A 24439-nucleotide genomic window follows, 5' to 3' on the forward strand; every position below is an offset into this window, starting at 1 on the left:
GGAGAAGGAAAAAAGAGCAGGGTAAGAAGACAGAATAGGAGGAAGAGGAGTTGAGAAAATTAATAGATAGCAGAAAGGGGTCGGGGGCATGACATCTGGAACAAACAGATAGGTAAAGAAAGAATAAGAGTAGATAGGATTCAAAACAGAAGGTAAAGGTAAACTGATGAAGGGCAGCCAAAAAAGGTAATGAGAGACACAGACAGGGCAAGAAAGAGCTTGTAAGAAGGGGACATATGGAGGTCACATGATGAAGAATGTGCTGCAGGACAGACATCAGTGAAGAGGGAGGAAATAAAGAGAGTGCTAGAAAGTGAGACAACAGCTCCATCTAGTAACAAGACGGAAACACTTTCCCTTCAAGACAGGTTTGTGAAAGGAGAAAAAGCAGAAGTGGGACAGACCTCAAAGTACCTCAGGCATCACACCAACCGCTGTCCTCAATGTGAAATGCACTCCCCAGGCCCACCTGCAAAAGACTGTGATGTGATCCTTTGCATTAATCCCAACCTCACCTAAAGCCACAAAGAGTTCATGCATACCCATACATACACACACACAGCTAAAGGACCATGTTGCTTTCCCATCGACCTTTATCAACACAAAAATAGCACCAGGAGGCAGTGCAGAGATTGGATCTTCAGATCTTGGGAAAGCCGATCTGGGATTCTGGAGCTACACTCCAGCTGCCGGGCTTTTTCAGTGCATGTCAGTGTGGACATATAGCACAGATTTTCGATCTGGTGGACAAGAGAATTTCAATACTATTGACTGTTATGGTTAACCATAGAATTTTCAACACTTTAAACTATTGGCTTTTCAACAGTGTTAATTATGGCGGGATCCAATATAGTTAACCATGTTTTTTTTAAATTAGGTTAGCACTGCACTTTCCACATTGTTCATCCCAGTGTTATCAATAAGTAAAGATTATGCAGACCACAGGGAATAACATTTTGTGAACCACAGGAGGTCAGACTTTTGTTGAGCATGGGAGTTCAGATTTTGTTGGCCTTGGGGGCTGATATTTTCTCGACCATTAAAGTTTCAAATTGTTCACATCAGTTTTGAAAGATGTGCCAATTAAAACTGTGCTGCATGGCAAGACTCTGGTCCTTAAGTCATTCACTGGACTTCCCTAGTTTCTTCTCTGTTCCCTTCCATATCAAGAATACATTATTTATGTATCTCTGCTAAACAGGAATGTGTTGTGAATGGGTATTGCAAACAGACTTTGTAAGAATTTGTTCAAAATCTCCTACAGAATTATTTACTACATGTAGGGAAAACATGCTACCATGGTCACACCATTCTGTACAAAAAAAGACTTGTACATGAAATAATTAAATTTCAGGGCTATCTCAGCCTATTTAACAATGTAATTCAGGCCACTATCTTCAGTAAACCAGTGACCGTGACTGGTTTGTACGCATTTAGGCAGGGATGCAGGGATATGTTATTTTTGAAGAATTAACTTTACAGAAGATGATCCTACAGAAAACTTGTGACAGGTTATATGGTAGTATGTACCCATCTGATGGTACTACATTTGCTTGTTTTTCTTCTTTTGATAAATGATCAAATATCCCTTTATTTATTACAGACAATTATACCAATATCTAACCACAATACATTGAAGAAGAGAGTAGTTCGTGTGACGCTAGTACAGCAAGGCTTTTTTGCCATCACATTTTTTTAACACTAACATAATTCTGTTATCTAATGGGGTCCTTTCCATTTCTATATAGGATGTAGCCAGGCCTTTTTTGTCTTGATGAACTAAAGCATATAGGGTCACAAATTCAACAGTGTTATTTCTACTTTTTACTTCTTTTTAATCCACAACTGATTTATATAAAGCAAAGAGGACTAGTTCACCCATTGCTTCTTACTTAACTCAGCTTAAATATATAAAGTGGCACTATATATACACATTCACTTGCTTTGAGCTCAGTGGGTTCAGCACTACACTTGCTGTATTGAAAAAAAAAAGATTGAAAATACATTGCAGTGATATTCCACTAATTTGGAGTTGGTAGGTATTTAAGTTCTTATGTTTTTCAACACACTCTAATTGCCGTTATGACTAAAGTCAGGGATTTGTCGTCACTGAGCTATAGTGGTGGGTTTCTTGTAAGAACTAACACCAGCATATTAACTACTAGTGAAACCTTGTCAAAATCATTTTTTTTTTTTTAAAGAAGCATACTGGAGAGGCAAGATGGCAACGGTGTGACCGCTGTGGAAGTCGCTCCCCCCGCTATGGCTAATGATTTATCATTAAAAAAACAAAACTAAATAGATTAAAGCTGGGCTTAAAAATCGTTGTACTGCACGGGAATACCCGAAATACATCTTGGAGAAATATCTGAAATACTGGATGAGGCCAGAGCGGAGTATCGGAGCTCTGACTATCCAGACGGTAAAAGAGTTTTTTCTCGGCGCGCAGAGACTTAAACAAAAGGCGTACCTGTGGCCCAGAAGGGCTCTGTGGACTCTAACTGGTATACAAAAGAGCATGGAAAGCTCAAAGTGGCTCAAAATGTCCCCAAATGCAAAACTGCCATCGAAGGACGGTGCAACGGCTAGAGCTAAGGCGATCCTGGCAGCCCGGAAGACAGCGGCCCTGAAGGGCGGAGACGCTGGTCACACGCTCAGCCAGGAGAGGGTGGAGATAGATGTCAGGACGCCCAACAGAGAGCAGCGTCCTGTCGACCCAGCAACCAGGTCTAAACAGCAGAGTGTACCCAGGATGTTTTACAGACGTGGACTAGGCGGAGCACAGGTAAAATCTACAACCAAAGGAAGACATCGGATGGCGGCAAAGGTTTAGATAAGTCTGAAGGAGACATGGCCGATAAATTAAAAATAACAACAAGACTCCCTCCTGAGACAACTTTAACAGAAGCCCCCGCTATTAACATGACTAACACAAGCATTGCAAATACTGAACCAAATAACATCAATGAGATAAGGAAGGAGGGTAAGGAGGACATGGATGGCTTCCAAGCAAGTGATAATATTTTAGAGGTGCAAAGCGGGTCAGACTCCCTTGATCATAATAGTGCTGTTACCACCCATATAGACAGTAAGAATACAGGGACTCCAGATGGAGACAACATTTTTTCCATGACGGACGAGTCTGAACATACTAATGCCTGTGAAATTGAGGATACAGATCCCGAAATCACAGGGGAGGATAGTGGCAGCCCCCACCTGAGACTGGATACTCAAAGGCGTGTACCTAATCGTACTAAAAGAAGGAGTATCAGCGGAACAGGGAAAGACAGGGGCTCAAACTTCGATAACAAGTCAGCTACAATGGGACTATTCCACCATCCATTTTGGGATAGAGTCCGACGAGGAAGATATAAATGAGGTCCAGCTCAAAGACCCTAAATTAACTGAGGGTAAGACAGAATCTTCCCTATCTATGGAATTAATCTATTCCACACTCAAGCAGATTCAGGCGGAAGTCTGCCAAGAGAACAAAAGGGCTCAGCTGGCAAGGAAGAAACTTCAGGGGGCAATCCGCAAAGTTACGAAAGTCTGCTCAGAAATCTCAGAGCGTACTACTGTCCTAGAGGAACGTGTTGTGGGGCTGGAAGCTGGGGCGGAAAGCGCTGGACAACAAATCGTAGCAAATGAGGCCAGAATGAGTGATGTTCTCTGAAAATTGGAGGATTTTGAAAATTGGCAGCGGAGAAATAACTTACGACTACTAGGTATAGAGGAAAATGCCGAAGGAGACGATATACATGGATTTGTTCTAAAACTATTTAAAGGGGCCTTTCTGAAACTGGCACACTGGAATTGGGAAGCAGAGGTGCAGAGGGTGCACAGATTCCCGTTGATGATGAAAAAGAAAAAAGCAGGACAAAACGAGAAACCCAGAGTAATTCTTATATTCTTTGGGAATTTCCTCTTACACCAGGCAATATTTGAGAAAGCTAGACCTGATGCAAAACGAGCAGCCGAGGGGCATTCTTTATTTGCACGTCCGGACTTTTGTCATACGATGGTGGAAAGAAGATGGAGGCTCCGCCAATTGATTAACCCCTTCCAGAAATTGGGCTGCAAGGTTTTCCTATTGAATACGGCCTGACTTAAGGTTATCTATAAGGGTACCACCAGGGTAGTTACCTCAGAGGTTCAGGCCCAGGAATATATGCAGGAACTTCAAGTGGATAAAAGAACAATGCAAGGACTAAAAATACTTTTTTTTCCAGTTTCTACTGAATATAGTATGATTGGTCATATACTTGTATAGGATTACTTTTTCCTGTTTTGGGGTTCTTTTCTACTTTTTCAATTTTTTTTAGGAGGGGTGGCAACTAAGGGACCAGTGGAATGCAAGAGGCATTGCAAGGGTCTATGGACCTTTTTTGCCTCGAGTTGGTGAGGTGGAGGGGGGGGGGGGGGGGGGGTAGGAGAGATACATAAGGAAAATAAAGGGGTAGGTTGCACTGATAATTGTTGGTAGTATACGAGAACCGGTACGGATATGCCACAGGGTGTATGAATTTTATTTAATCACTAATGGGGAAGCTTAGAATAACTTCAATTAATATCTGCGGACTAACTAATCCCCAAAAGAGACAGAGACTCAGCTTGGACATCCAAATCCTGAAGGCTGACATTGTCTGCCTTCAGGAAATGCACATTGAAGCATGCAGGAGGGGGTTCTGGAGTTGGCAGCCTCCAACTGATCTCCAGCACTAGGCAGGATACAACGACAAGAGGGGTGGCAGTAATTGCACGGAAGTGTTTAGCTAGATTCTCACGATCTACTGCTGATAAAATGGGAAGGTGGGTAATTCCGCAGTGCTGTTTAGATAAAAATGTGTTCACACAATGCTCGATCTATGGATCGGTGCTTGATGATCCAGCATTGTTCGATTGGTTGAATGTTGAACTAGCTGGTTGGCCCCTCCTACTTATTTTTTGAGGGGATCTTAATATCAATATGAGTTGTCAGACCTCTAACCAATTGGGGGCAGTGTATCAAGGTCGTAATCCTAAAGTTTATAAATCTCTGTTACAACTAAGATTCTTGCATGGGCTATCTGATGTCTGGGCAAAACAAGAAGCTAATGATGCGGGTTTTATGTATTTTTCTGCTTCACATCAAATGCATGCCAGATTGGACTATTTTTTTGTGTCACAGGAGTTGTTACAAGGATGTAAAATAACCAAATACCCCAGAGTTATGTCTGATCACAACCCTTTGGTGCTAGAAATAAATATCCAGATGTAATCCCTACCGGCACGATGGACATTCAACAGGGCTTTACTTAGTGAGGAAAGCTATGTACAACACATGGAGAGATGGATCCCCAGGTTTATTGAGGAGAATATAGGAAGTACTAGTACACATGTAGTCTGGGATACTCTAAAGGCTGGTGTCAGGGGGGAAACATCCAAGTATGGTTGGGAGACACAAAAGAAAGAAAATACTCTGTTACATGCATTGTATGATGACCTGGGAAGGGCAGAAGCGCATTTGATAGACGTTTTTTCCGATGGGGGAGATCCCGAGATAGCCCAATCAAGGATCATACTCGCCAGGTCAGCAATTACAGAGATATCGATCAAGAAATCGGCAGGCAGGTAAATGGCTTGGCGTAGCAGGGCATATGAGAGTAATGAAAGGGTGGGTCACATGCTTGCAGTCCGCACCAGAGAAAAAGTGGTACAAACCCGGATCGCTGAAATTAGAGATCCTAGTGCTGGCATGGTTACTGAGCCAGAAGCTATTCTCTCTGCATTCCAAAATTTTTACCAGAGACTATATACAGAGGACATCCAGATAGGGCATCAAGAGATCGAGGAATATCTAAATGGGCAAATCCTTGAACAGCTTTCCCCTGAGGAGAAAGAAATTTTAGGAACACCGATAAAAATCGAGGAGATAAAAAAGGCGATTGATTCATTGCCACTCGGTAAAGCTGTTGGAACGGATCTGATACCAGGGGAATTTTACAAAAAATTTAGGGCACAGTAAATGGAAATGATGTTAGAGATATTCCACAGAGAACAATCAGGTGAGGTGGCCTCCGAATCTTGGAAATGAGCGAATATCGTATTTCCGAAAAAAGGCAAACCTACAAATTAATTGGGGTCAAATCGACCAATTACGCTGGTTAACAGTGACACACAGATTTATGTTAAAATTCTTGCCAATAGGCTAGCGTTTGTTATTAAGAAACTAGTCTCTCCCTATCAACATGGATTTGTCCTGGGCCGGGGAACAATAGAACATATCCGTCGGACTAACGCCCTACTTGATTTCACCAAGGTTACGGGAGACCCTATGGCTTTAATACTGTTGGATGCAGAAAAAGCCTTTGATAGGGTCTCCTGGCCCTTTATATGGGCAATTATGGAAAAAAAGGGCTTGGGTAAAGGGTTTATTGGGGCTATTAGAAGTATTTATCGGGAGCCTACACCAGAATAGCTATGATGGGCTCCACATCCGATATAATTACGATCACACGAGGTACGCGACAAGGGTGCCCCTGCTCTCCTCTATTGTTTGCTGTTTACATCGATCCTTTAATCAGGAACATAGAGAAGAACCAAAAGATTCAGGCTATACATACTATAGGAGGAGACACCAAGATTCTAGCCTACGCGGTCAACTTGACAATAGTTACACCTAACCCGCGGGAGGCTCTTACCGAGATAGAAATGGAAGCAAGACACTTTGGCAAGATCTCAGGGTATCACCTTAATGAAAATAAAACGCTAATCGTCAAGAACGAATAAACAGACCTGAAAGATGTTCGAGTAGGTCAGAATGCTAGATATTTAGGGGTCGAGATCAGCACTAATATAGATTTAATTGTTAATATTAATTTGGAGCCACAGATGCAGAAATCTAAGATAGATTTTAATAAGATGAATAATTTACATCTCACATTGCTAGGTATGAGCAACGTTATTAAAATGCTATTTCTACCAAAAATCTTATATTTCTTAAGAGTTAACCCAGTAGAAATAAATAAATCATGGTTTTTAGCGCTGAATCAATTGATCTCTAGATTTTTGTGGGCTGGGCAACATCCTCGAAGAGCTCTTAAATATGTGACTCTGCCTAGAGTTCGCGGGGTTAGTCAGTTCCAAGTTTTCAAATGTACTATTGGGCAGCAGCTATGCAACAGATGGCTGATCTGTTGGGACGCGACAGCGGCGCAATGAGGGAAGCAGCTAATGTCTCCATATACGAGCTAATATATGGGGCGGAGGCCAAAGGCTGTCTCATGCGACATATTGATTTCGCCTATTTTAAAAGAGTTAAATTCAAGATATTACTGGGAGCATTCAGGGTCTGGACTGCAGTCCAAAAAAAGCTGAATATCGGAAGAGTTCATAGATATTCCCACTTGGTTAATAATGATCTACTTCCAGCCATATTCCATGATGGATATATGAAAGTGTGGGCTGAAAGAGGCGTGAGGCACATGGGAGATTTAATGGAAGACAAGGAAATATTTTTGTTTGACACAATTAAGGAAAAATTTAGGATAGAGAACAATCACTTCTTTAAATATTTACAGTTCAGGGATTTCCTGACTAAGAAGGTAGCTAGCTGTAGTAAAATCCCTTTACTGGATACATTGTTAGGGGCTCGCCTAACATTGTCTAGAATATATAAATTACTTAATAAAGAAATGGGGGACTATTTAACAAAACATACAAATCGGTGGCAGGATCTGTTACAAGCAGGGATAGGGGAATGTGAGAATTCCCTTCTGTTAAGCCAGACAGCATTTAGCTCGGCAAATCTTCAAGTACAGTGTTTTAAAACTTGGCTCAATTTATATATTACACAAGCACGGATTTTCAGATGGGGGGGGGCCTCAGGTATACACTGTACTCGCTGTGGAGTTTTAGCCGCTGATAGGGTGCATATGTTTGCCACATGCCCTAAACTTGCTCATCTGGTAACTGAGATAGGTAATTGCCTCAGAAATATGTTGGGATATGTGGTGGATCTTACCCCCCAAGTGATAGATCTGGAGGTAAGTAATCAGGAAATGGTCGAACCAAACTGGATTATATGTTATTCACAGCTATGGCGGTGTTTAGGCTATGTCTGGCTAGTGCTTGGCTAGACCAAGATCCTCCTTCAATACACTGCAGATTGGGGAAATTGCTAGCAATATACCGGTAGGAGATTGCGGTATACAAACGGAGGGGACACAGAACAAAAAGAGGGCTTGAAATCTGGGCGCCAGTAACTAGATGGATTAGGATGCTGATTTAATGGAATAAGACCAGTTAGGCTAGTCTAAATAGTATAATGAATTTGGGAAGCCTTGTGGCAATCTTTTATTTTATGTATGTAACCTATAGGTAAAGTGTGCATTAAAGTAATGTATGACTTAATTTCTTTTGGATCGGGGGGGGGGAAGGAGGACAGCGTGGGGGGGGGTAAGGACCTCGTTGGGGGGGGGGGGGATATCCAGCGAGCAGGGGGATAAAATGCAAGATATGACATCGAATGTATAATATATATATATTATATTTTTGTCTCCTGTTTGATGTCTAAAATAGATTTAAAATAAAATTTAAAAACATTTTATTTTTTTATTGAGTACCTAGGTTCCTTTAAATTACATGGTTTAGTACGGTGTTCTTATAAGTAAAGGCAAGAGCGCCAGAAAGATAATTGCATTAAATAGTATCTCTGTTGGATTGCAGAAATTGCCAAGACTTCCACATCTCCGCACTCTTAGGCTGCTATAATCCCACAATGCACATCTATCACATTTTTCATTCAGACTTCTAATTTCTTACAGTTGTGCATCTCTCTTTGCCCACCATGGCTCCTACTTTCCCGAACACACTACTAACAATAAGTAGCAGCACATCTAGCACATTCTTCTCGCCCCCCAACATACATTTTACCCAAGAAAGTTTCAAATTTCACCTTTTTGATACTGATGCCCTGCATTGGGCACATTTTTACTATCTTTCACCTCAGGGTGAGTGATCCAGAATACACTAGTGCCTATAAGACTCTAGACAGTTGGTGATAGGAAAATGTTTTCTGAAATACAGCAAACACTGATCGCCATGTGCAAAAATATAAATGGAGAAAAGAGGGTACAAAAGAAAGAAGGGCAGAAATGACAGCAGATGATCGGGAGGCTTGTTTCATCTTACCTCTGACTTCATGTAAGCAGCGACGCCTTTGGCTGCCCCGATAATCACATAAGGAACACGGTCCCCCAAATTTGGTGCACTTCCCTGATCTCGCTTTCGCATCCTGTAAATAGAAATAAAACGAAGGACTTTAAAACTCTTCTCTGCAGGACACTTGGCATCCGTTGTTGACGGGTGCCTATAACGTGAGAAAGCTTATGCACTAGGAGTACTGAAGAGACTATGGCAAATAATGGAAATATTAACACGGTTTTATATCGCTTCCATTATGTACAAGTACCCACCATGTGGAGGGTACTAGAACTGAGTCATGGTCTTATGGCAGTAGAGTGCATGTGTTTTCCTCCAGCACAGAATAGTATAAATACACTCATGCCATGCCTGTTGCACTTGCGCCAAATGCTTCCTCCATAAAAAATAGTAACACTGTCTTTCTATCCAGCCACAAGACACTCTTTGCAACGTCATAGGTCAAATAAAATGTCCGACTGGTCTGACATACCAGTTGACCCTCTGCTAGTGGCTACATAGGCCACGACCAAACACATTTTCTGTAGCGCACAACTGGAAGCTATTTTAAGCATTTTGAATATTGAAAGATAAATAAGTGAGGCGCAGAGTGATGAAGTGATCTGCTCACACAATTTGTGATGTCAGGAAGTCAAGTTTGTCAATTCTACAACCGAGAGCTTGACACTTAGCTTACATGCCTTTCCACCGAAAACAGGATAGTTCTTCCTCAGCCCAGGAGCTCAGTCGTCTCTAGACTTGATGGGACTAAAGAAGCTCAAACTGTAACATTCGATTCCCAGGCTAGCAATGGAACTGGAAGCAGAGTTCCTTCATTCAAGAGTAGATATCTACTCTACCACACTAGCTCTTCAGAAGATCATCAGCATGAACTACAGACACTCCAAGATTGTATCCAGGATTTTCCTTTATCAAGAGAGAGGAGTTGGCCTAACGGCATGGGCGGTCGACCTCGAATCTGGGGAACTGTGTTCGAGTCTCGGCAATGAAGCTGAACATCCTGTGATTCTGGCACATCACTTAATCTCCCCGTGCCTAACGAAAATGAATGTGTCCTCATTAACGCAACCGGTGCTATGTAAAGCGCTCAGATACCCAATTCGGGTCAAGTTCGCGCTATATAAAACTCTTTTTAAAAAATTTTTAAAAAGAGAGGTGGACGGACAACTACCACCACTTTCAACAAAAAGAACCACATATTTGGCCTGAATATTAAAGAGTATTCTCAGCATTCATTAATGCTAGTAGCACATGCAGCGATGGAGGTCTTCATCAGACCTCTATCCGAGCATTCACTATGCACCTGCACGAAAACCCCCATCACTTAAAGAGTATGCAGTCACAAAAGCGAGAAACAGTGGCACATTGTGAATGAATAATCCGCAAACAGGTGAGACCAATGCCTGTCGCTCACAATGTGCGCACCCGGCTTAAGAAAAGCGCATGGTGTCACATTTTGACAGTTTACACTGAGAACATTATGGCCAAGTACTAAACTGCCCATGCTTTGAAACTGCAAAAATAGTTGCAAAGCAGTTGTAAATAAAATCGATAATCACAAGGTAAGAGGAGCACCTCTTGGTTGCCCCCTTTCCTTTGCTGAAAGTTTTATTGGCCATCATGAATCACAATGCACTTATAAGCTGGCCTAATGCATGAAGCCCTTTGTGATCATATTCAGTGGTTCTAGACTAAATATGTAAAAATGATTTAGACAATATTCATATTTAGTTTAAAATCAGGAGTGCTGCACCTACGATGAGATTTTCTTCAGAAGAGTGACGAAGATGAGCGACTGGTAGCTGATAATATGAAATTTGGAACTGACTAAAACAAACATGGGAAGCACCAAGATGAATCTGAGGATAACCATCTTGGCTGATTTATAAGAATATTTGGGAAAGGAGTCTCATTAGGGACATACCAAGAGGAGGAATATCTGCAATTTTAGACTAGGTATAGCAGAGTCATGCCAACAAGAACATGTGGGACATATCAACAAGAACACCACCTAGGGCACATCATTAGAAAGAACATATGGGACACCCCAACGCGGAAAACATTTGAGACACGACATCAGAAAGAATCTATAAGAAAGAGCAACAAGACCAACATCGTGGACACACCAACAAAACAAATTTGGGAATACTAACAGGAAGAATATCTTGGACGCAATAAGCAAATCATCAGGGGCACTCCCTTATGAGAATCGTTGAACACCCTTGCAAGTGGGTCACGAGACACCCCGACAGTAGGGCCACGTCAGACACAGCAAGGAGGACACAATAGACACATCAAAATGAATATAATCAGGCATATTCCTTCACTATCCCTGGCATACCATCTACTGTCTGCTGGGTTGCAAATCTTTGTTACACCTGGGCAGGTGCAATCCTTAATAAGCCGGCCTTGTCACACTTGTGTTGTCTTTTTTTTTTTTTTAAACAGATATTTTTTTTTGGGGAGTTTCAGCGTAAACATAATACAAGTACTTCATGCCTACGAACGCCTTGAATTGGCATGCACATTAATTACAACTACTTCATAAAATCTTGTATTGCGTATCTCAACTTACATAACCAAAACAGAATTTCACTCTCTCCCCACCCCCCTTGAGTCACATCCCCAATGTCTGAATCAATCATCAGATAATTTGGGTTGTCCACTGTTACCATTCCGTGGTTTATCTCTTCTTTCCACAGTCTGGAAAGACTCACACAGGTAAGACTAGAATGAGTATACATTACAAGGTGTGCAAAGCTAGTGTCAGTATGCTTGATCATAACGGGGAGGGGGCTAGGGCAGGCAAGCCTGCCAGAGATGTTACGGGGGATCTTGTCTCAGGATTTTTCTACGCAGTCAACTATTGTTTCCCATGCCTGTGCGAACTCGATCGATCGAGGGCCTTCTCTGGCTTCTCTAAGGAGCACTTCCCCTTCATGTCCGGCCAACCTTTCTAGTTCTTTACGCCAGGTGGGGAGGAGAGTGCTCCCAGGGGCCATCCAGTGTTGTCATTTCGCGTTTTTCTAGTAGATGCCCTAGGTCTTGGAAGAGGCTCCTGGTCCTAGCTTTGGGAGTGTGTGGAAACCAACTCAATAAGCAGTGGTTAGGAGTGCAGGGAACCGCCCTAGAGATGGCATTTGCCACTACTGCCGTCACTTACTGCCAGTTCTCATGCAGCTGGGGGCAGCCTACTGATCAGAAATAGGTACGGGGTTAAGGTATGCCCTATGGAGAATATAGTAATTGAACAGTTTACAAAAAGCATTTCTTGAAACCTTTGGTATTCATTCCAGGATGTGGGCCCAATCTGCATCAGGTATGGCAGTCCCCAGGTCGTCCTCCCAGCGTGCCTTCAACATGTCATGGGGTCGAATCATATCTCCCCTTATAGACCTATATAACCATGTGACGCCTTTAATGGTGCCTGATGATTGTACCATGTACTGACAGGCTCTATGGGGCTGAGGTTCAAACATACCCTTTTTCCAGTGTTGGCGGAAGGCTTCGGTCACTGCCCTGTGGAGCAGGAAGTACCCCTGTGGGAGGTTGAATTCGCCCTGAAGTCCTCAAATGGAAGAAGCTCATCCATGCAGAACATATCCCCCACTTTGGCCGCTCCTGCCTCCAACCACTCAGTCAAACCATCCCACCTCCCAATGTGTGGCAATATGGTCAGCATCATTATGGGCATTTCCATGGCGTACGGGATCTGAGTTAGTGTCTTTTGCAGACAGTGTATCCAGCAAAGCCATATAACCCAGGATTCCTGAGTATCTGTATCACGCCCCGTTCTCAATAGTTATCCAGCCAGGTGACTCAGTTCTGGAACAAATGCTCCCAAGCTACACGCTGGAGACAGTCGGTCAACCACTGCAGGAAAGTAGGAGATGCTTCTATGGTTACCCCCACTTTTTTCCTGGTGCTAAGCTGTATTAGACTAGTCTGACTGGGTGCTGAAAATCAGGACCCCAGTCTATCGGCTTTCTACCTAAATTATTATGTTCAGACTGGATACTGGGATACCCTTATAAGTCCCTAGTATATGTAATGTAATGTAATGTGTCTTGTAAAGCGCACTGCTGCCCTGAGGCGTCGTGGCGCTGTAGACCGCTGGGGAACCCGTCCTGGCTATTCCTGTGAGATGGTCCCTCCTGGGTATCTCCAAGGTGAAACCAGGCATCCCCGGCGAATGTGGGGGCCCGTTGTGGAGATGAGGCAAGCTAATGACTCATGTACCCAGGCATAGGTACCCCAGAGGTCTCCCATGGTCTGCAGCATGTATTATGCTAACCACGGGAGACCATTCAAAATGGACCTACAGGCCTGCCATTGCAGCCTATGTACGCTGGTGCTTACACCACTTACTAAAGATACAGGTTTCCTACATATAGTGTCACTGCACTTAAAACCTATAAGTCACCCTTCCAGCAAGCCTTTGCAATCCTGAAGGCAGGGTGCTTGGTTTTAAGTGAGAGGGTGCCCCTGCATGAGCAGGACAACCCTGCAGCCTACGGAGTCCATTCTCCCAGGTTGTCAGTGAAGCAGCCATATACTATATAGAGGGGCACCACGCAATTACGCGATGACCATCTCAAAACTGGCTGCAACGAATCTGATCATCTTTGGTATCAAACATGTTGGAATCATTAACCCAGGTATGATTCCAAGCACTGGAAGAGCCCTCCGTTAGTCTCTCAGTGTTCCCTGTACCAGCCTTCTTGACCCGGACAGCACAAAATGGTTGCTGCCGCCAAGACATGATTCTGCCCTCCTGCTGCCGAGCCAAGCACGAGCAGGGGAAGGCACAACAATAGGCATCCTGTCACAGCGAGGTGTGAGCTCCTCCCAGACAGGATTTAGTGTATTGGGATGGGGTGGGTGCGCTTGCCAGCGCCACTTAGTCTGCATGAGGGGCACATTTGGTGTCCCTGTGATTAGTCCAGCTCATACCAGTCCTGAGAGCCGTTCCCGCTCTGGTGCGAAACTGGAAAAAGAACATCAGAGTAATCTCCCACCTGCCCAGACCCTCCCCTGGGAGGGTCCCCTGAATCTTCCCAACCGTTTCCCTAGGGTACTTAAGGGCTTACCTGGGTGTAGGTCCCTAGATTCGTCGTGGGATAAGATTCAGATCAGACACCACTGCTCTTCTACCATCTGGGCACTCTGGACTTAATTTGGGACAGACTTTGTCTCCCTTCCAGTCTGCTGCCTCGTCTGTGCCTGTGCATCCTACAGGAACCTTCCAAGGACTGTGAAGCATCAAAGACACTTGAAGAAATCTCCCTTGGATTGAAAGAGTCACTCCTCTGCACCCGCAGGAACCGCAACTAAGTCGACCGGTCTGCTGATCCTGAGCTCCTCCGGACTCCAAAGGCTCTGCAACACAGGTGGTGGTTTTCCACAAGCTCCCAATGCCCACCCTGCCCTCTCACCAAGTTTGAGGCCAGTATCCCTCGAGGGGGTTGCAATAACCGAATCTCTGTGCACCGCGTCAACTTGCAATTGCAAAGGTTTGTTGACTTCTTTCCAAGAAGATCTTTGGGCTCCAAGTAGCCCCACCCTTGAGCACCTCCAGTGACCAGAATCTTCAGCCACACCGCATCGTGGCCTGCATCTTTTGGTGAGCTGCTTGAGGTCCTCTCGTTACTCCAGTGCCTCCGGCCTATGGATCCACCTGAGGGTCACACTTGTTTCTTTTGGCCTGCCCAGACTCCCCTGCTTTTGGTGGGTCCCCTGGACCTTGCTGGTCCCGATGTTGCTCCTTCTTTGATCCCTGCATTGGTTACATTTGCCAAGGCTTGTTGGTGCTCCCGCTAGATACCGTCCCCTCAGCACTCTACATCGTTCGTGGGACAGCTCGTGCACAGCTTCTGGTCCTCCTCAGCGTGGCCTGGTCCTCACAGCTGCAGAGTCAAGATCATCGTCATCCATCCTGCAACACCAGACATCGGAGGGCAGTCGTCTTCCAAGTCTCCTGGTCACTTTTGAGTGACAGACTCTGTCCCCTATGCTTGCAGATACCTCTCATCTTGAATCCACCTTTGGATTCCACCGGACACTTTCTTCTTCTGCAACAGTGGCACTTTCCTGAAGTCCTCGATTGAGCTTCACTGCAGTTTCCGACACCACTTCACACTTATGAACTCAGCTTCCCTGGTGTATTTTTTTTCCCATTTATATATATATTTGTTTTTTTTACAGAGGTTTATATAGCGTGAACTTGACCTGAATCGGGTATCAGAGCGCTTTCCATAGCACCAGTTGCATTACATGAGGACACATTCATTTTTTTTGTTAGGCACGGGGAGATTAAGTGATTTGCGCCCAGAATCACAGGATGTGTAGCGTCACTGCCCAGACTCGAACTCAGTTCCCCAGATTTGAGGTCGACAGCCCTAGCCATTAGGCCAACTCCTCTACCCATGTTACGCGTATGTAACGCGGGTACGAGATTATCCACAGGTGGGGTGGCTCTCCAACCTTCTGTCTTCCACGGGGTTCCTTCAGGGTCCACTGAGAAGGGTCCTTAATCTTTAAAAATCTAACAGCGACTTACTTACACGTAGAGTTGTACAGAGCATGCTGTTGTGTTCCCACAATGCACACGCTCTGTGGGGTCCCCATCTACTCATCTTGGGTGGTTCCTTGGAGTCCCAGCACTTCTACCTCCTCTCGACCTTGTCTTGATCCGAGTCATGGTTCTTATACCACTTTCTTAGTTCATGGTTTGGTCCCCCTGCCCCCCTTCCTGGGGGCCACTGTGTATTTTGTGCTATTTACTGTGTTTCTTTTGCTAAAGTATTGTGTGTAGGAGATATTTCTCTATTAGAGATAATAATAAATATTTTATAAATACTTGGCTCTTTTTCACTTAATCTATACTATAAGACTGAATTCTGGCAAAACAAGATGCTTTACACTCCTTCTGGACTAAGTCTGAAGGCTGCTCTCCACAGCTACCACTACTTTCTAAGACCTCTTAAATCTCCATAAGGGTTGTCTGGACTGGTGCAAGGTGCCCACTTACATTAGTGGACATCATATACCAGGCCAGCTTCTCACAGCCACCCATTTTGTAAACCATTGAAGATGGGCAGCTAAATAGTAGGTTTCAAAATCCAGCACCACCAGTCATCCATCTTGTGATGGATGCTGCAGCTTGGAGAGTGCCACCCTTCTACATCCTGATCCTCATAGAAATGATTATCACCAAGGAGTCCAATTCCCTAAATATGGCTCAAGGGATCCAGACAGGGAGCACCGAGAAAAAGTATAACGGACGCGGGAGGGCGATCTTCTTAAGCAAATCCACCCTTCCTGCCACTGAGAGCAAGAGTACTTTCCAAAATTCAGTATTTGAGCGCAAAGATCTGATAGCCAGTCCTAAATTCCCTTCTCATAGAGCCTGCCTGTCATTAAAAATTAACACATTTGCAGGAAAGAAAGGCAGCGAGGTTCCCAGTGTGATTGTCCCAAGCCTCCAGTGGGTTGAGGCTTGGTCTCATAGGGAACAAGCGAGATTTAAGCCAATTTACCCGGGGACGGAATGCGAGCCGAACTCCTCTAGCATAGACTGAGCACCCCCCAAATCTAAGGGGGTGTCTCCGAGAAATAGTCAAAGGTCATCTGCATATAAGGCTATGTGGTGATGATGGTCCCCAATCTGGAGGCCCTGGTACCTAGTTCCACCACCTCGCAAGGCTGGCCAGTGGTTCCATTGCTATGGCGAACAGTAGGGTCAACAGGTGGCACCCCTTCCGAATGTCTCTGCACAAATGTTTGGTCTTCAAGATGGTTTTTGCCATTTGTACTTGGCCGTGGGGTCGGCATACAGTAGCCGGGTCCACGCCAGAAACCCCAGTCCTAATCGAATGCGGTTCATCACTCCATCCAGAAAGCTCCATTCTAAACTATCAAGGGCCTTCTCTATGTCTATTACAAAAAACTGCAACCTCTTCCCGGTCATAGGAGCTGGCCTCCATCACTTGCTGAATGTTCAATGCAGTGTTTTGCACTAGGAATAAACCCCGCTTGGTCCAGGTTGACTAGCTTTGGTAGGAGAGGGAGAAGTATGGAGGCCAAGATTGTGATATCTCTTCTTATAAAGGAGCGACATCATTGCACACGGTCTAGGATAATTAATGGTCCTTCTAGTTTTGGTGCCTGCTCCACGCCTTCCTGATTTAAGGCAGGACAGCTTGGGTGCCATGCACTAATTAGTTCTAAAATGTGGTATATTGAGGTTCACATACATGGTTCATGGAACTAACAATCTGCCAATTACCAGGTCCATTAATTTGAAATGTGATTGCATGATTCGAGCCATGCCACAGATGGCATGGCAGGGGCCCCAGCTATATTTTGCTGCCTTGGGCTCCTAATTGGTGTTTCCTATCTCCCAGGCGCTGGACTCTGCCAGGACGAGGTAAACTCACAAGTGGTATACATGGGAGCGATGGGTACCAATGCATGCAAGGAAAAAGGGCACCCTATTCACTGGTTAGGTAATAAAAGACTGGCATTATTTAGGTGTGAAGGGCCCAGGGCTGGCTCTTAACCTGGGCACAGGCCCAGGGCGCCAACCTTCAGAGGAGAGTAAGCAGCTATCTTCACTAAGCTCCCTGAGACAGCAGGGTCCCTGTCACATGGCTCCAGGACTACGAACGCTGTTTTAACACCTCATTCAGCCTTTCTTACCCTCGCATCTCGGTCTCACCTTCTTGGCACACATTCGATGGAAGAGGTGTGGTGCAGCGGCCAGGGCGGCTGACTCGAACACGGGAGCTAATTTTGATTCCCGGTGCAGGTTAGCCTAGCACCATGTGACTCTGGGCAATAGTTCGCTTTATCTTCACAACGGCCCTTAGCGCCTTGACACCTTTAGGGGTAATTGTTCGCGCTTTGCAAATACTGGATTTATTTATTACTAACCCCCCACCCCCTTTACAAAAAACTTGCCACCAGCGTGAGAAGCTAACCTGGGAGCGTTATGGTTGAGTTGGAGGGGGTGCAGAAATGTATGTGTTGTGTTCACAGGTCAGTCACAACTCTGATGTAATTTCCCATTGACTGACTTCTGCTTCTGAATACAAACATATCCCCCCCCCCCCCCCCCCCCCCCCCAATTCTCCTCACAGCAGCAGCGAGCGCGCCTAATTCCTTTCCGCTCAGGCTGTCATCCTGTCAAAGGTCTACTCAGGGGGTGTCCCTCGCCTCCCCAAGGGCCCCGGTGCCATAGCACATGCTGCACCATTTACAGCTGAGCACGTGAGGATCCCCGGCATGGAAGCCTGCGGAGCCGGGCTTTCCCGGCTATGGCCAGGCCCGCAGGCCGCACTGTCCGGCAAAGTGGAAAGAGAGCCGAGGGGACAGGAAGTAAAGTTGATCATCGCGGGCACTGAGAGGTTTATTTCCACACCATCCCCTCCCGGCACCTCCTCCCACGGCCCATCCCGCAGACAGTTACAGGCACAGCTGTGACACCGGGCGGGGCAGGGCTATTTCTGCGTTTCCCCTCAGTCACGGCCCGCTGGCTGCAGCCCTGCTGGGGTTACCGTTCGTTCAGTGTGAGGTGCGGGGAGCTATAATGGTTGTGCGTGGGGGCAGGAGAGGGGCCGGAAGGCTCTGGCGCCGACCTGTTCTGCCATGGGGCGCTGTGGCGTTTATTGCACAGGTGACAAGGGGTAAATGCATAAGGGGCTTGGAACAGGACCAAAAAGCCAAGCAGCGGGGGGAGGGCAGAGACAGACGAATACAGGGGAAGACGCCGAGGACAAAAGAGAGTCAGCAAAAATAAACAAAATTGACCATCAAGGAGGGTGCAGAAAGATACGGTTTTGAAAAAAACTCATTTTTTTTCCGACGTCGGAGAGATTCACAATTAGAGACGTTTCTTGAACACGGTGGGAGGCAAATAACATCGATAGTAATGAAACTCCTCGGGTGTGGTGGGCGTCGTACACCACCCACGAGCAGAAGGAGGGGAGGCGGAGAGTCCAAGAATGCCGAGATACCACCACAAAAGCAGCAGATTGTGTCCAATGACTAAGAAATTATTGCGTGCAGGTGTTTGCAGGCGGGGGGCAGCAGCATTCATTTTTAAGTCTAGCTCGACAATGCAGCTTTCAGGAGAACGCAGGGGTCGCCACTGGCTCCGCCTACATGTTGGTAACAAGGACTACATGATTTAATTGGGCAGAATATGTGTGCTTCCGCAGAAAAAAGTGCTTAGACTCGAAGAGCTTTAACCATTGTTTATGAAGTTGGGGGAGCCAGAGCTCTTTATCAAGACTAGCTCCTGTCTTACAGGTGAGCATGACCTTAGTTCAAACACATGCCACGGCAGTGGAATACGACACCTAGATAATTAGATATAGTTTTTGTAATTCTCTGGCGGCACATAGATGGGAGGGGCAGTCGAGAGGAATTGGTTGCTGTATTGCAGTCTCAGCCACCCTTCTGGCTCACCCCTTCCCTTTCCATCATCAACTTCAGAGAAATCTTAACATGGCACTCCATGAGAGAATGGTGCTTGTTCCTTCTAATTCCTGTTTTAAGATCATTTTTTAAAAGTTCCTTGGCTTCCAAAAATGAATTTAATTATTAAAGTATTTTATTACTAATATATTTGGTTCATATTTAATATATTTTTTTATATTAAAGTACTTTACTTATTTAATATACTGTAATTTTAAATTACCATTCACTGAATACTACAAACTCCTTGCTATCACTTAATGCTAGCTTTCCCCAATTCCTAAAAAGCCTGTACTACCCCTGATTGCAACCCTTCTGGAACCCCAAAAATCCCTTACTATCCCGTAACGCTACCGACCCCTGAACAAAAAAAAACCCAACTGCCCCTTAACGCAATCCTTATCTGAAGTCAAAAACTCCCTAGTACATATTAACGTTACCCTTCTGTGAATCCTAAAAACCATTACTACTGCTTAATTCTACCCTTTCCTGAAACCTAAAAAACTGCTAACCTTCCATAAAACTTAAATACCCTTTACTAACCCTTGACGCTAGACTTCCTTGAACCCTAAAAACTGTTATTACCCCTTCATGCTACCAATCCCTAAACCTTGCATAACCATACGATCCCTCAATGCTACCTACACCTGAACCCTGAAAACACAAACTGTCCCTTAGCCCTACCCTTCCTTGAACCCTAAAACCCCTTGCTACCCATTTACGGAACCATCCCTTAGCCCAGAGGAGTACTACTTTCACCGCATGGTAACAGCTGGCAGTGTGCCATTACGCATTCCAGGAAGCACTTCCATTAGACTACTCAACAGACTACTTCAAGCAAGTAAAGTCAAATCAAGTATGCCGTTTGAATGTCGATATGGTTAGGTTATGCAGTGTACTGATGATGATGCAAGTTTTACTCTTGAGGAAACCAATAAAGTTTGTTTAAATACAAATTTTTTTTTTTTAAAAAGTATGCCGTTTGAAACACTCAGTTGTTTCTTTTCTGCACAGAAAGCAATATTTTGTGCTACGTTTTCCCCAGCAATGACAAAGCCAGTAGGACAAGCTTTAATGTGATAAACACCATTTGTGCATACAAGACATGCAAACAGAATTTGTGAATGCCTGGGCTTACATCTCTTGATACACTGAAGCCAGACTGGCAATAAAGGGAGAAAACCAAAGATAGGAAAACAGAGTTAAGCAGAAATAAAAAAGAACTTGCAAGAGTGAGTTAAAGAGGCAGGACGAGTAGGGTGGTTGGAAGAAAGAGGACTGGGTGGAATCAAGGCTAGGCAAGCCATGGTATCAGGTAATCCCGGCACACGGCAGTACTTGGGGCAGGCTTCTGAGAAAAATTAAGGCTCCTGCACAAAATCCTTCATCTAAACAAAAGAGAACCCCTCCCAATCTAACCAGCACTAAATCCCAAATATCCAAATTCCAATACTTTTATCTTCCCTGTGAGATGATCATTTCATACTTTAATTAAGCCAAAGGAACCAGTCCTAGGCCCAAGAAGCTAAGGCAGTGGAAAAGGAGACAAATGACAAATAATTGCAATAATACATGTTTTAGCCAGATGACAATAAAATTCCTCCCCGTACACCAAAAGCAGGAGTGGAACATCTAGAGAACCAAACATCAGAACACTAAAATTGCAGTGTAAAATGAAAAACGAGGATCTAGACAATCATAAATACTTAATACCCAAGAAGAGATCAAAGAAAATTAGCTGTAAATAAAAAATGAACTTGAGAAAGCCCATAGGTCTCACCTTTGGGACTATTAGCTTTGACGGTACTTTTTGGCGACACTGTTCAGCAGTAGTAAAAAGCTAAATGCATCATTAAGGTACTGGTGCTGCTTAATTCAGTAGGGGAACGCACGCGTCACCCCGCATGCACACGCATACTGCCTGATGTTTAAGCAACAGAGTCGGTGTGCGGAGCAAGGGAAGGAGGCAGGAAATAATTTATTAAAATTCAATCAAAGAGGAGAAATCAATGGATAGAGTGGGGCAGGAGAGAGCAAAATGGGGTGGGGTGCACGTAAAAAGCAGCACATGAGGGAAAGCGCAAAAGAGGGAAGAAACCGAGCAACATGGAGCGCTGTGGGTCGGGGTTGAGGGGATTTAGTGAGGACGAAGATGCAAACAAGGGACAGACTGATAAACACATTCATTCTCTTGGGGTGCTTAAGCAAAAATAAAAGATTGTTATTTACCCTGAAAGCATCTGTTCATTGCATGTAGTGCTGCAGATTCATTTGCTCTGCATACTGCTGCCATCTAGTGTTCAGCTTAGACTGTTGCAACTTGTGTTTCTTCAAAAAAGCATTTCGAGTCAAAGGTCTCCGACTCCTCCTCTGGTTGTGCATGGGCACAGACTCCATGGTTAGATATTTTTTTTTTTTGCATAGTGGGTAAGAGTAGGTGTGGAGAAGTGACTTCGGGAGAGGGAGGTGGTGGCATGCTAATCTAAAGCATTACATGCAACACACAGATGTTTGCTTACAGGGTAACAGACATTTGTATGGTGCACCTCCATCTTAAAGCCAGAAATATGAAGCCAGGAGTGGCACCAAAGGATAACTGAGGTGATAGCCCTCTAGCTGCTGTAACGGCTCACTCCAAAGCATGGACTGGAGATTGCTTTGCCCTCTTCTAATATTACTTCCCTTCTAACATCAGGGATTGGTCAGGGATATGTTGGAGGAGGCCCTTCATCTCTACTAACAGAGCCCTATCACCAGGACAGGAGGCCCACCGAGCTGGCGATATGCTAGTGTGTGGCAGCACCTATCGCTGGTCTCTTACTTGTAGCATCGACATGCTTGTTCTCTTTGTCAGAAGGAGGTGCATCACCCATGGCCTGGAATACTGCTCTTTATGTGGGTGGTGGTGACGATCAGGGAGCCTGGTGAGACATGAATCCCTGATGTAAAGTGGGCCAGAGGGTGCCGGCTTGAACTTTTTTTCCCAATCCTGGGTGTTACCACCCAGGATTTGACCGGCTCCTTGAAGATCTTAGGGGCAGATTTTTCATACCCTTAAAGCATAGGCAGGCACTGGAGAGAACGCTGTTTTATAAAGCGTCTCAACCACAACATTGTCATCCCTAGGGGTGACGAACATTTCCCCTTTATGATAAGCAGTCGTGCATTGGATAATGCTGTGGAACGCCATGGTGTCATCTGGCAGGGAAGCCCTAATAGGGACGCGTTCGAGATCTGGATCCCCGTCAGGAACCAAACTGCAATCCTTCCAAGGACCGTCTGTGGAATGCGGGTAGACCTGGGCCCCAAAGTCCTCTTTGGGTGTTAGGGGCTGCCTGTGTCAGAGTATGACTTCGGTGACCACCAAGGGGAAGTCACAGAAGGTGGTGGAGGAGGGGGTAGGTCAAATAGGAGGGGGTATAGGTGCAACAGCCTTGTTCCTAGGCCTTTTTAAAGGGCAATGGTGGCAGTGAAGTGTCCCGAACACGTTTGAAGGCAAGCCCTCCCTTCTTAAGAGGAGTCTTTTAAGAGGCAGGTATCTTGCCTGTGCGCGGATGGATGATACGCAACTGCCTCTCATCCAGCTCCTGTTGCAGTATCTTGAGGATAGCCATTCCCTGTGTGTCGGTTGTCAATAAAAGACTAGAGATGATCAATTCCAAACTTACCACTTACCACCACTATATACAGGAAAAGTACAGCGGAGAATAACACCCTTCATCAAAGCAGTTCGCATCCTCTCCCCCTGAAGCAAAGCATACCGTATGGCGAGCTTACGCATGCAAAACATACATGCAGCACCAACAAGCATTCAATAACAGACAGACAGACATGTTAAACAGACTAAGGGCGAGAGGGTATGTAGTGAACACACTAACATCAACCTAAAAAAGAATAGTCACTTGTAAAAGGGAGATAGTGCTTTGTCAGTGCCAGGCCCCACAACCCAAACATGATTAAGTTGTAGGTTCATTGCTACATACAATAGCCAACACAAGGTAATATGGAAAGCACTATACAAACAGTGGCACGATATGCGAGATGATCCTGTTACTGGCAAGGACGCAGGAAAGGAACCTCTACTCACATACAGAAGGGCTCGATCTGTCAGTGAGACTGGTACACAATATTGTGACAACTAAGAGGTACATTGGGTGAAACCACAAAAAGCCTTTACCAAATGGAGCAGACACAAGGCTTGTGTACATGACAGGGATATTACGGATGTGACCACCAACCTCAATGAAAAGATAAAAATCCAGCATGTCTTGAATTGCAAGACAGATTATGCTTTATATGCATTACATTGCCCCTGACAAAAACTTACATTGGCAGCACTTACTTACAAGGGCACAAATGCATTTAGCAGTACTTGAGGGCCATTAAAAATTAAGCTGAAGGGTATCCCGCGGCAAGGAATTTTAAGAGTGCCCATAACAGTGATCCCAGCCTTCTTACATACAGTGCAATAGACTGCATACCCAAGACCACTAAAGGGGGAGACGGGGAATAATCCTTGAGAAAGCTAGTCAGATTATATATCTTAAGAATGGAGGCTAATGAGCTCAACATTGACGAAGTAATGTATACAGATCTATAATGCTGCAAAATTGATCCTTGCGATGTTTGAAAGATTTTAAGTCTAAGCCTCTGCACTGCAGAGCAACCATTCTTGAAAAGGTTTCATTTGTAGGTTCCCAGTCGCAACAGGCGATAGACAGTTGAGGTATATTGAAGAGGAGTTACAATTAGTTTCCAA

The 24439-nt window shown here is 44.8% G+C and overlaps 1 protein-coding gene across 2 annotated transcripts in view; it reads right to left on the reverse strand.

The window, feature by feature from the left end:
- Window positions 1-24439, reverse strand: part of POLD1 (DNA polymerase delta 1, catalytic subunit) — a 509877-nt gene that overhangs the window by 177052 nt on the left and 308386 nt on the right. For both annotated transcript variants that reach the window (XM_085616214.1, XM_085616215.1), the window contains exon 22: window positions 9172-9274. In XM_085616214.1, the coding sequence (XP_085472340.1) occupies window positions 9172-9274 (103 nt within the window). The remainder of the gene's footprint in view (window positions 1-9171; window positions 9275-24439) is intronic.

Source organism: Triturus cristatus, chromosome 7 (genome assembly GCF_964204655.1).
Source record: "Triturus cristatus chromosome 7, aTriCri1.1, whole genome shotgun sequence".
Taxonomy (NCBI): domain Eukaryota; kingdom Metazoa; phylum Chordata; class Amphibia; order Caudata; family Salamandridae; genus Triturus; species Triturus cristatus.